This window comes from Chelon labrosus (genome assembly GCF_963514085.1).
Source record: "Chelon labrosus genome assembly, chromosome: 15".
NCBI lineage: Eukaryota > Metazoa > Chordata > Actinopteri > Mugiliformes > Mugilidae > Chelon > Chelon labrosus.
The window spans coordinates 16,611,405-16,623,876 of record NC_140348.1 but is presented as its reverse complement, the minus strand read 5'-3'; the positions used below and the strand labels follow the sequence as shown (position 1 = coordinate 16,623,876).

General features: G+C 41.7%; 1 protein-coding gene across 3 annotated transcripts; it reads right to left on the bottom strand.

Annotated features, from left to right (window-relative positions):
• Positions 1-1,496: 1,496 nt before the first annotated feature.
• fbxo9 (F-box protein 9) lies at positions 1,497-8,154 on the bottom strand. Of its 3 annotated transcripts, none has more exons than XM_084561903.1 (13): positions 8,119-8,154; positions 6,329-6,412; positions 5,767-5,898; positions 5,616-5,673; positions 5,335-5,434; positions 4,895-5,025; positions 4,690-4,804; positions 4,396-4,514; positions 3,045-3,135; positions 2,862-2,957; positions 2,661-2,754; positions 2,213-2,367; positions 1,497-2,129 (listed from the first exon to the last, which is right to left on the bottom strand). In XM_084561903.1, the coding sequence occupies exons 1-13, from the start codon at positions 8,137-8,139 to the stop codon at positions 2,021-2,023; spliced, it is 1,305 nt and encodes a 434-aa protein (XP_084418029.1). In that variant the 5' UTR covers positions 8,140-8,154; the 3' UTR covers positions 1,497-2,020. The 3 variants fall into 3 exon arrangements, with proteins under 3 accessions (XP_084418029.1, XP_084418030.1, XP_084418031.1); XM_084561904.1 differs by lacking the exon at positions 8,119-8,154 and adding an exon at positions 7,657-7,882 and having other exon boundaries at positions 1,499-2,129; XM_084561905.1 differs by lacking the exon at positions 8,119-8,154 and adding an exon at positions 7,657-7,881 and having other exon boundaries at positions 1,499-2,129; positions 6,329-6,400.
• Positions 8,155-12,472: the final 4,318 nt, after the last annotated feature.

The following is a 12,472-nucleotide window of genomic DNA, read 5'->3' as shown; positions in this document are numbered from 1 at the left end:
AGTTTTCTCAGTCCTGACGTCAGCTCTTTGTGATCTTATAAGGTCGAGGCCTTAGAGGCCTTTTCTGGGATTCTTAGTCATAACAGTCTGATCATGACCAAATTAAATGGCCCTGATGTGGATCAGTTTTGATTTAGTGTGGCATAGCAAGGGCCAGGAAAAAAAACAGGAAGCAGATATCTTAAAGATGTTTTCCCAAACAGCTACTCCTCTCGACAGCTGCTTTGACTGATGTGTTCAGTGTTTTTTTTTCAGTCCAGTCAAATAATGTAGTCATTTGTGTTGAGATGGTACACACCACCACTCCACTCCACTTTGAGTGGCATCTCGGACCTCCTCCTCAGGAGCACTGCAGACTTGATGCACTGCAGTGCTATTCGTCACACTGGCCTCGTGTTTGGAAGACAGTGCAACTGTGTGCGAGCTTTGGTGGCATATCTGCTGGCCAGCCACTATCCAAACAATGCCTTACTGATTTTCAGCGGGTGTTAGACAGGGCGGGGTGCAGTCTCGAGGTCACTGTAAACACCAGTGATGTAGCCCTTTTTTTTATTTTAAATAATCTGCAAGACATCTAATCTGTCCCTTGCATGGCAACAGGTGGCAGAATGCCCTGGGAAAGCTTAAAGCCATTCGTTTGGTCGAAGTAATTCACGGGACACAAGAAACTCTGTTCTAGGGATGGGTCAGTTCCTCTTTGCCATGTCCAGTGCTGATACCAATATTGAGCATCTGCTGATATCCATCCAACAAGTATTATTACAACCTAACTCATGGGTTGCAACATAAAGAGGAAACTAGACGTGAGAGTTACAAAAAAACAAACAGCTTCTGTCAATAAAATAAGATTAAAAATGCAAACATGCCCATGGACCAGCCATGAACCTTGCACTGCCACTGCAAGACTTGGGGGTGCAGAGGTTCGTAACACTATCATTTACAATGACGCTGCTGCTGCCACGCCTTAAAACACTCACTTTACATAAATTGCACTCCACTGTTGCCTATTTCTTCTTTGAGTATAAACCTGTTGAAGGAAACCACGTAGAATTAACTGCATAACTGAATGGTAAACGAGTAGTTTATAATGGCACATTATGAACAGGATCAGAGATGACCCCGGGAAGAGGAACAGGATCAGAGGCTAAATAAATATGGGGATATCCAAGAGCTGATGATGTTAAAAAGGAAGAGTACAATGACCTCTGGAGGTAACGAAAACCTGAATGTGAAAGCCAAACGAACAGCTACCATGCCAACATGAGTTGATGGTAAGTGTATCATAAATTTGCTGCCATGGCTGCACCATTGTAGTTTTATTGTGGAGGTGTAGTCCTGGCAACAGATATTTTCTCCACTCTCTCTATTCCTGTCGGTATAACCTATTTTTACTGCCGTAGTGACAAGCCACAAATTATTTCAGCCTAATCCAACACAACTTTCACATTTATCATTTTTTTTCCCCCTTTTGCAAATCCTGTTTGATCTGTCTGTGCTCAGTTCCCAGAAAATGTAATACGTGGATTATACCCGTGCGTCCTCAGTAAGACAAACGATGAGGAAGTCTGAAATCACATTTGCAGTATCTTTTCACTCAGGTTGTGTAAAACGATCTCAATGAATATTACCGGGAGCTATTATTTGTCCTATAGCCGTGTGAGAAACCTGCATGGGTACACATTACTACACAGAGGCTAATATTTTGTTCATCACTGTTTATTTGAGGAAGAAAGTGCACCATGAAACAAAAACAGTATGAACATTCATTGCTTGGAACAGGTGGGAAGGTGGCTAATTAGTTTAGCTCTCAGCAAAACATTGTAATTTCTGAAATCAGAAAATAAGTAGTACTCTATTATTCTTCAGCATTACGTAAACCTGAAACATGAGGGTTCAAATAGCAACACCGTAATCCAGCTGCAGCAGAAATAAAGCAGGCTGAGGAGTATGCATTTAGTTGAGATGGTGAAGAAATTTCTGCTATGGTGTTCGTGGGATAATGTGCAGGTCCTCAAGCTGCTTAAAGAGGCTGCTCGGAGAAAGCAGTGTAACTCTTCACACGTGCAAATAAGAAGGGTGAGTACATCCTGTCCAGGTCAAACGCCGTGACAACCGTTTCCCCAGTCAGCCTACGAACGGAGTCAATGTCAGTTTTGAAAGAAAACAGGAAATGCTTTTATTTTCCATGGCTATTCATACTCCTGTATCTTACTTGTAAGTGATGTGACAGGAGTGGTGGAGCCACACCAGCTTACTGGCACTATGACGCCCCCCAGAGGACAGTTGGAGTCCAACGTGGAAGCTGTGTTCAGCCTCTGGGGCTGGGTTCCGCCTGCAGAACCGATTCCTTTGAAACTCGGTCGCTTTCTGTTAGCAAATGACACAGTTTACAAGCTGTGTGGATGATATGACTGGTTACCTTTAGCAGGCATAGAAAATTGGAGTTCACAGTGTAATCGAGTACTCTGTTACATTACTAGTTAAGTAGTGGTACAACAATTCATATTTGAACTTTCGTACACAGCTGTAATAACCTAAACCTAAAGCTTTGTTTTTGACAGCATTAAATACACCATCATGTATTATATGACTTTTATTTTTTTTAAACAAACAACAACAAACTGGAAAGATGCTGCATATAATGTATGCACTAGTCTCACCTCCTCCTTCTTCTTGCAGACAACAGCAAAAACTTTGGTTTGATTGTCTGTCTCCTGTGACAGACGGAAATGACCGAGCAGAACAGAATCCATTCTGTGAAATGAAATGATTGTGAAAAGTGCTGACGCTCATCGTGAGAAATTACTTCAGATGCTCTAACATCCGTTACAGCTTAGCTTGTAGAAACCTGGAAGGCGTACCTAGTGTTTCTCGTACGCAAGCGGGGAACAACATACAATGGGTCCTCAGGGGTGGTCAGCATGATGACGTGGCCATCAGGGAAGAACCGGAGGTACCTGAGATAACAATGTTAACAATAAGCTGTGGTTTCTGTACAACTCACAATCAAAACAAAAACAAAATAATAAAAGTCAAACATTTACCTGTAGTACTCAACGTGGTGCCAAGCCCTGTAAAATCCATCCAGTGATTCCTCTCCTTGGCGGATGTATGATGTCTTGCTGATATAGACACCTGTGGAAATAATATGGTTTAATATCCAGTCAGTCCTCTTCATTAAATGTGCAGTCATAATAGAAAACTGACACCAAAACATCATTATATGCTGTCGGAGAATGTCATAAAACCTGCACCAGTTCACATAATACCAGTAAAGTCTGTTCACAAGTCATTTTACTGCAAGTAGTAATTTCACACTACATGTGGTGATTATCTGATTTGAAGCCAATATTTTACAAACTGACATATTTTCAGATTTTTCCCACAGCTTCCTTAAAACTGCAGGAGGGCAACAGCGCTCTGCATGAGTAAGTATTTATGTCCCAAAGGGTTAAACTCAAACTATAGGAGAACTTCAATAAGGTTAAAGAGGTTCGATCATAAAATGTAGAACTAAATATATCAGGTTGTCATTTGAGAACACGAGTTTATACAACAATACAAATGTGAAGAACTACACCTGAAGGTTAATCTGCAAAGCGTAGAATAAACACTGAGGCACATGAAGTGAGCTCATCTTTGCTTGCACAATGAAGGCCACTGTGTTTGTCAGTTCAGTGAAATCTTTCATAATCCACATTTTGATATTTTGTCAAAATGGACTTGAATGGGATATTTGAAATAAAGAAAAACTGTCAAGAATGAGCCGCAAGGATTGCTTCAGATCCTCCAGATACAACTCAGTTTACAGACCATTCAAACTGGGATCAACAAAGCGAGCATAGAGGAGAGTGATTCAACAGAAACTATTTTTATGCTCAAAGAATGAGACAGGCAGGATTTATAGTGCAAAAGAGCATGCAATGTTCTGATGGAGCCAAATTCAGCCTGGATCCAGCGTGGGTCTGCAGACAGAAAGACTGGAGAAAGGCAAACCCCAACCAGACCAAAACAGGTTCGTACTGCTGTACTTAACTGTATATTTATTGGACTCTTAAGTTTACAAAGTAAGTTTGGATGGAAACTTTAAATTTACAAGAAGCGTAATGATCCAAAGAATACCAGGAGATTTTGTTACTGGGAAAATATTTAAGTCTTAAAAAACTACTCCCAAAACACTGACAGAAACCACTGAGAGAATGATGTCATGGATGGAAAAATACTCGCTCAAAATCTGGGTGATTCTGTGCAAAGACATTGCAAGCAGGACATGCAAGACATTGAAATATTTCTTTAAAACAAAAGCCGTTTACTACCACCGCTATGTCTCAAAAATACTTAAATTTTGTGGGGTGCTACGGCTGTGAATATGTCAGATACAGAACACTTAATTACCATCAAAACGGACACGCGGCCTCTGCAGAAACATCTCCCTCCAGGATTTGAAGGGTACAAGTTTGGTGCAGTTCCGTCCCCACACTTTTAAACAGGCTGATCGCCAAATCTCAGGATCCCTGGTGAGAAATTTGAAAAAAACGTATAAAGCCAAAACTTTAATTTTAATTACTTTATTGATTATGTATCTTGAAATCACATAAGCAGTTGTGAGAGACAAAATCCTGAGCACCTAAGCAAGCAGTTGACAAACATGCGGTCACACAACTGATATGTTATGACAGTTGGGCTGACCTTGCACAAATGTAAAACCCGCGGCACACCAAGGAGAGCTGCTCCAGGGCTCGCATGTCCAGATCACTTGACACAACCCAGCGGAATATGTACATCAGGATTTCCCGTGGCAACGCTGCAGTCAAATTATATCAAATATATATTGGAGCGCTTGTGCATCAATAATGATTTTAGACTCAATCCAATTAAATGAGAGGTTTTTTACCTGAAATGTGCACCTGAGTCATTTCGAACTCAGGAGTGCAGATCTTTGGAAAAGAGCTCTCCAGAGTGAGCTGCTGCTCGAAGTAGGCAATTAGATCCTCGATCTCCCCATCGGCATCATTATCCTCCATGCTGCGAAAACAAAAGACAGCATGTTCTTTTTAAGACATAATAATATGTTGTGTTGGCTTCTCTCTGGTCTGGAAAGAAACTCGTGTTTGCTGTGGATGTGAATGGGTCAGCATAAATCCGAGTCCGTGATACAACTCATAACTTGGGTGTGACTGTTCAGCTGTGCAAAGGTGAACATCTGGTTCTCCAATAGTAGTTTTTATTACAGTGACAGTTTATTTTATACAGTAGGTGACTGTGTAACTCTGATCATTTCACAGAAAGAACGAAACGAAATTTGTTTTAAATCTTAAATAAAAATCAGCTTACTAGTTTCCTCCAACACGGTCTGAGTCAGACGGACGGCTGTAGTTGATCTTAAACTCGATGTCAGGAACCAGCTGCATAGCCATGCGATAGAATTTGATTGCTGTAAGTAAAATCATCAGATTATAAAACGTAATCACCTGCTTTGGTTTGCCACACTGAAATACAACAACTATTAATCAGTTAAACTTTCTCAATTATTCACGTTTTATTAAAGATGGCTGACAGCTATGAATACTTTTCCACAACATTGCTGTGAATTAACATTGCACCTGCATACATACCCTCATAGACAGCTCCACTCTGCTCTTCCTGAACAGCTCTCAGAAACAGCTCTGTGGCCTGAGGGAAGGTGACTCAACATCAGTCATTTCACAGCGCCGTTGAAAATGTCACTGACAGAACATCGCTAGGAGAAACTATTTCACGACTTACCTTTTCCTCCCGAGCATTTTCCAGTGACTTCTTCAGACCTTTAGCTCGCAGCAGTCGGTCACTCGCTCCGGTTGCTCCAGAGTTAGGCTTGAGTTCAGACATCCACTGAGCTCTGAACGCATTGAGCTGCAGCTGCAGTTTAAACAAAATGAAAGAAACAGAACAGCAGGGTTTATTAGGAACTCATAAAGTTTAAGTTAAGACATTTTTCTTTATTACATTCTCCCAAATAGAACCACAAAACACTTACATTTGGCAACTTAACACTTCTTAATAACATTTTTAACTTTCAGGTATCTTGAAATCATTAACATTTACAGAGGAATGCAAAGTCAGCTACCAGTACTGAGAACACTAAGTAGAGTTAATGAGTTTAAAGATTATTAATTTGCACGTAATTATGCTTCAGTATGTATTTGTAATGCAAGTAATAGCAGATCACACTGGCAGAGCAATAGAAACAAATATGCAGGAGACAGAAGAGAAGAGCAAAGACCTGCTTTGTTAAGTCAACCACTAAGACAATAAAATCATGATTTCAGCCTATGGAAGTTTTCCTCACCTGAAGATTTGGATCATCTGAATTTTCATCTACATCCTCCATCGTACCTCCGTTATCCACACTGTCTTCAGCCTGTACGAGAGACTAATTCGGTATTACTTAAAAGCTGATTACTAACCTAGCTAATCAAACATGAGAATGACTGAAAAAACAGACATAGTTATTGCTATATATTGGTATTGTTCAGCATGATTTTATTTTCTATTTTTAGTTTATGCACTCCAGTTCATTACTGGGAAACGCTGTCACCATTACACTGATTGTTCACTTGAAAACCAAGAAAAATAAGACTTTTTTTTTTTTTAGAATATAGAATAACCCAATCTATGCCATGAGTGAATTATAATCGTTATTTTATAAACTACTGCTTTAACGCGTGCTTAAACCTCTCTTGCATTGGGCACAAGAACAAACTATGAACAACTACACCAATAAAAATGTATTCTTGTGATAGGATAAAGTTTGCAAAGACATATCATGCAAACTCTATCCGCAAGCACACACTTAATGTGCATATTATTTCCACAAAGTGTTTATTTTTAACTCTTCCTCTCGCACATGGTATCAGAAACATTCAGATCAGTCCATTTTAATCTTAATACTGCACATGTAGTTTGTCTCACACTTAGTTTGGTGATGTCAATAGTGAAAACACAAACGCTTTCTAGTTTAGCAGTGCTGCGCTTAGCTTCATGAAGACTGCGGTTTATTCAGCATTTGTTCGAAATAACCGACAGAGCTGTTGATTCAACTGTGCTTTCATTTTAGAGGCTGTGGTTTATATGCTATCTTTGCAGTGCATTGTGTTGCAGTGACACGTGTTCCTATTATTTTGACCCAACCCATTTCTAGTCAGCCTAGGCGAAACAACAGAAACACTTTAGGGTTTAATCCAACACAGTTCACCAACACCACAAAGTACATCCTCCAGAATGATGATACACTTGAGTCATTAATTCATGAACGAGAATTTACTGAAGGGCTCTTATAAGCGAATGCATTTGTTTACGCTAATGTACCTTATGTTTTGGTAAGTGGGCGTAAAGCGAAACGCTGGATATGCTAACGTTCCCTCAATGTACGATAAATAGATTATAACCTCATGCTTGTATATCGTTAATTCAATGTATTTTAAATTCAGTTCGCAGCTGCAACATTATAGGGTTTTTGTAACTATAACTAGTTAAACTCCAGGAGGGCAGCGTCGAGCAGAGCTGAACTACAGGTAACCTGATAACGACAGGTGACGTTAGCTACGTTAGCTAGCTAACAGGCTAACACGCTTCTCCGTGAATACTCGGGGGGAGAAAAAAAACACGGCGACCCACCATGACACCTCGGGCAGTAGCTCTGCTTTTTTTTTTGTATCTTCAAACGACGTCGACACTACCGTTTACAGTTCACGGTCGGAGAAACGGACGACACAACGAACATATTTACGAGCTCGCAGGAACGCAGCCATTTCGCTGAGTAGCCCGGAGCTTCAGTGACAGGAAGTCAGGATCTGTAGTGAAGTTATAGTGGGAGACGAGAGGCGCCCTACTTCGATCCGGAGTGCTCTCTGTGTGAATTTAAATTAGATCCCCATACATACACTGTCACATAGTTATTTGCTTTGGTAAAAAATGACCGAATAAAAAAATAAAGTATGAAAAAATAATAGATATTTAACATTTCTACATGTGTGTGTGGCCCAAACACCATTTTTGTTAAAATATATCAAAATGTGACCAAAAAAATAAATAAAAAAATGGTGTCATTCCTAAATCTAATTAAGTATTCATATTTACCACATCATGTTCACCATCCATATGTACAGCCCCACGTTTCGCTGGCTGTTGACGCTCTTTACTGACTCAGCTTCATAACAACACTTTAACAGCACACAGTGTGTAGAAATTATGTCCAAATCAACAGTCAGAAACTCAAAAGACCAGTGTAAAAACTGGTCAAACTCCCTGAAAAAAAAAAAAAAAAAAACCAATACGAGGGTTTGGACAGTATTGTCCAATGGCAGAGCTGCACACAGCAGGTTTACATGTGATAAAACAGAAAACAAGTTCTGCAAGTGTGAATAGCTAGTTTGGTGAAGCCGAAGATGCTTGTGGAGGTATGTACATACTTTGCAGATCAAACGTTGGAAAATATGCTGCGTTAGTAATAGTTATCTGTTAATAATATAGGCTATATGACACACTCAAAAGAAGCTACTCTGCATGACTAACAAATTTGATACTTTCACACTTTTCAGTGGGGGGATTGTACGTTTGTGAATGTATTTATTTTTTAATAGTTGTTTATCTCACATTTTCCACTTTGCAGCTTTTTGTTTAGTTTTGCTGCAATACATCTTGTAACACACATTTTCCCATCATTTTTTTTTTTGGGGGGGGGGGGGGGGGTCGTTTTATTTGCTCTCGTGTCAGGGCCAGGCGGCAACCTCCGGGTCTGAAAATTGAAGCCAATGCGGAAGTGCAAAAAACTGCAGTTCATCGAGTGACCGCTTGAGGCTGGCTCCAAAAGGGAGCAAATCCCCATTGACCCCCATGTTAAAATGCCCAACTTTACAGCAATATTAAACATGTTTACAGCCTGGTACAAAAAACGGTTTTAGTCTCAATGCCTTATTTCACTATTCATGACAACTGTACGGGGGGTGAATTTTTTTCTAACGTGTTCGTATATACAGTCAATGGTCAGGGCCAGGCGGCAACATCCGGGTCTGAAAATTGAAGCCAATGCGGAAGTGCAAAAAAAAAAATAAAAAAAAATTTCAGAATCCAATGGGTGACGTCACGATGGGTCGACATCAAAGGAAACGCTTTTTCTTTGACATCAAAGGAAAATGTTTTTTGGCTTTGATGTGTTACGATGACGTCACATTCAAAACCATGTATAGTCAGCTCAGAGCAGAAGCTTCTCAACAATTAGCTACGATCAGCGACGATCAACGCACACAGACTACCGTCAACCGACTCACGTCCGTCAGACACCGTCAGATACTCCGAACAACCGTTCACACACATCCGGCATCGTTAGCCACTGACAACGAGCGCCACCCCCAGGACTAACTGTCAACTACAGTTTCCTACAACTGATAAATCCTGATCAGAAATGAACACACATCAAGCATCGAGAAGATCACAGACTCGAGCCCACCAGGATAACTTTCAACGCGCAGGAGTGCCCCCCAACTTGGATATGCACTCAAATCAAGAATCGCGTAGAGCGCAGGCTCACGCCCCCCGGCAACCTGCAGGAGTGCCCCCCAGCTCGGATATGCACTCACATCACGCATCGCGCAGAGCACAGTCGCGTGCCCTCGCCCAGCATCGCCAGCACCAGCATAGAATGCAACCTGCAGGAGTGCCCCCCAGCTCGGATATGGATTCGCATCAGGGTTCGCAAAGACCACAGACTCACGCCCCCCAGCATCCCAGGTCATGGCATGACATACAACCTAGAGATTTGTATCAAAGCTCTGATGTGCCCATAGTCAGAGAAGAGCTTCATTTTGCAGAGAAGAAAATTCAGGGGATGACCTCTGCAATGAACACCATGTCAAGTCTTGCAACCGAACAGGAGCGCACAAATGTGCAGCTGGAAATCAACAATCGCTGTTTACAGAGCAAGCTAGGGAGAAAGGTGTATATGGCCAACCAGAAGATCAGCAGGTTGGAAAATGCTTTAAATGCCGCAAGGATAGACGAGGAGCAAAACAAGATGAGAGAAGAACAAATCTGCTCACTCCGTGCTGAACTAGAGGCAACAGAGAAAAGCAAAATCTTCTGGATGAACATCATTGACCAACAGAAGGCTATCTATGAGAACGAGCTGACAAAGCTCAAATCAAGATACGACACCCAGCTCAGCGCTGACCTGCAGCAAATGGAAACCGTATGTCAGAAGAAGGTAAACCAGCTTCAGGAGCAGGTCACCGAGAAAGACAACCTGATCGACACCGTCAAGAACGAGCTATCAGCCATTTCATCTGAGCTCAGCCTCAAACATGCTGAACTGGACCAGAGCATCAACGAGTGCCAAGCTCTGGAGGAGAAGTTCAACGAGGAGCTGGCTGAGGAGCACAAGAGAAGAGAGGAAATTATTCTGGAGAAAGACCAGGAAATCTCCTCTCTTCAAGAAACTCTTCATGCTCAGAAGACGGAGACAGAAACAGTCACAGATTCATTGATGAAAACCTGTGACCAGATGAAGACTGACTTTGAGAATGAACTAACAAAGCTCAGATCAACATACGACACCCAGTGCATCTCTGACCTGCAGCAAATGGAAACCGAATGTCAGAATAAGGTGAACCAGCTGCAGGAACAGATCACTGAGAAAGACAACCTGATCGACACTGTAAGAAGTGACCATTTGACCATTTCATCTGAGCTCAGCCTCAAACAAGCTGAACTAGACCAGAGCATCAACAAGTGCCAGGCTCTGGAGGAGAAGTTCAAGGAGGAGCTGGCTGAGAGAGAGGAGAGCTCAGAGACGAGACTTAAAGAGATGGAGAAGCTGTGGCTGGAGAAAGAAGAAGCCCTGAAGGAGAAGGCCAGCAAAGCTGAAGAAGAACTGAAGCTTGTGATCGCCGAAAACATCCGCCTTCAAGAGCTTGCCCTTCAGAACAAGCAGAAAACAAAGAAAACTAAGAGGGGCTCGACACGTGAAAACCAGCAAAACAGCAGCACTGAAGAGGATGAGGCCGCAGTCTCTCCACCTCAGGACGACAAACGAGGCAAGAAACACAGCTTCTGGAGAAAACAACCAAAGACCAGCAATGATGAAGCTGTTGTATCTCCATCTCAGGATGAACAGGAAGACGGCAGAAAGACGAAACATCATGGCTTCTGGTGCAGATTTCTCAAGATGATGAGCCGCCGCCGTCACGCTGACGCTAGACCAGACTAGACACCTCAGCACCTACCCCCTCTAACCCTTAACCCCCCCCCCCATCCCTCATGGATCATGGGTTTTATCCAAAAAACCAGTCCAGTTGGTTTTGTTCATACACCATGATCCGGGTGACTGACAGTCTTCACAGACCCCCGCCCCAGCCCTGCCCACCCGCCCCCCACGTCACGTCACCCCAGCCCAGCCCCCCCGCCCCCCCGTCACGTCACCCCCCCCCCCCCCCCACGTCACGTCACCCCACCCCAGCCCACACGCCCCCCCCAGCCCACACGCCCCCCACACCCCCCACGTCACCCCGCCCCACTCCACCCCAGCCCACCCGCCCCCCACCCATCCAAAAAAATAAATAAAAAAAAAACTACAAAATCATACATAAACATACAAAAAGCATTTATCTGTCTTAATCATAATTTTACAATGTGAACTGAGACAATGTCAAGTTGAAGTTTTATAGAAATGATTCAGGTTTAAATATTTATTTACAGGATATTAAGGTTTATGTGTTTCACTCTGTGTATTCTTTATTTTTTATTACGGTTTAAAATTCTGCAGAATTAAGGGCGTTCACTTCATAAGTTAGCTAACATTCTTGTAGTGTTAATCTTGAACTTGCTTTTGGCATTATAACGTTAACAGGTAACAGAACGTTAATGCCAGAATAGCTTAAAATCATTAAAAAGTGGTGACCTATGTGCAATTACAATATGAGTTCTGTAACTTAAAGTGATTAATGACACACCTGAACAGGCCTTTGTTGCTACAAATGTAATACACAGGTTCTCCAGTGTTGGGTCTGTCATATTTTTATTTTTTATCCTTATGTCCTCGTGCTTTTTAGTTTCTTATATGTTTGTCCAGTGTTCCTACTCCTGGCCTGCACCAGACAGACCATGGTATTTCTTTCTGCTATTAACCAGTTAGCTTTTTCTTCTGTAGGACACTTTGGGAAAGATAACTCTGGGCAACAAACAATAATAACAACAATAATAATAAAGAGGTTGAAAAAGGTTACTTATTTCACAAGACATAAGAATTTGTAATTACTGTTACATCATTAGCATACTCAGGGTCAGGGCCTTCTCGCCTGCTGTCTTACTAATAAGAAATGTATATCTATAATGAATATTCATGCAGATATTTTCAACTAATATCCTGTCACAAAAGTTATAACTAGATCTTTATTTATATGTAAGATTGTAAGTCTGTCACATCTAAGTTTTATTTTTG

Coding starts and splice junctions, on each gene's coding strand:
- fbxo9 (XM_084561903.1), bottom strand. CDS start 8,139: ATGGATGGTGAACATGATGTG. Junction 4,515..4,689: donor GGGTTTTACATTTGTGCAAG/GTCAGCCCAACT, acceptor ATTTCTCACCAG/GGATCCTGAGATTTGGCGAT. Junction 3,136..4,395: donor GCCGCGTGTCCGTTTTGATG/GTAATTAAGTGT, acceptor TTATTTCCACAG/GTGTCTATATCAGCAAGACA.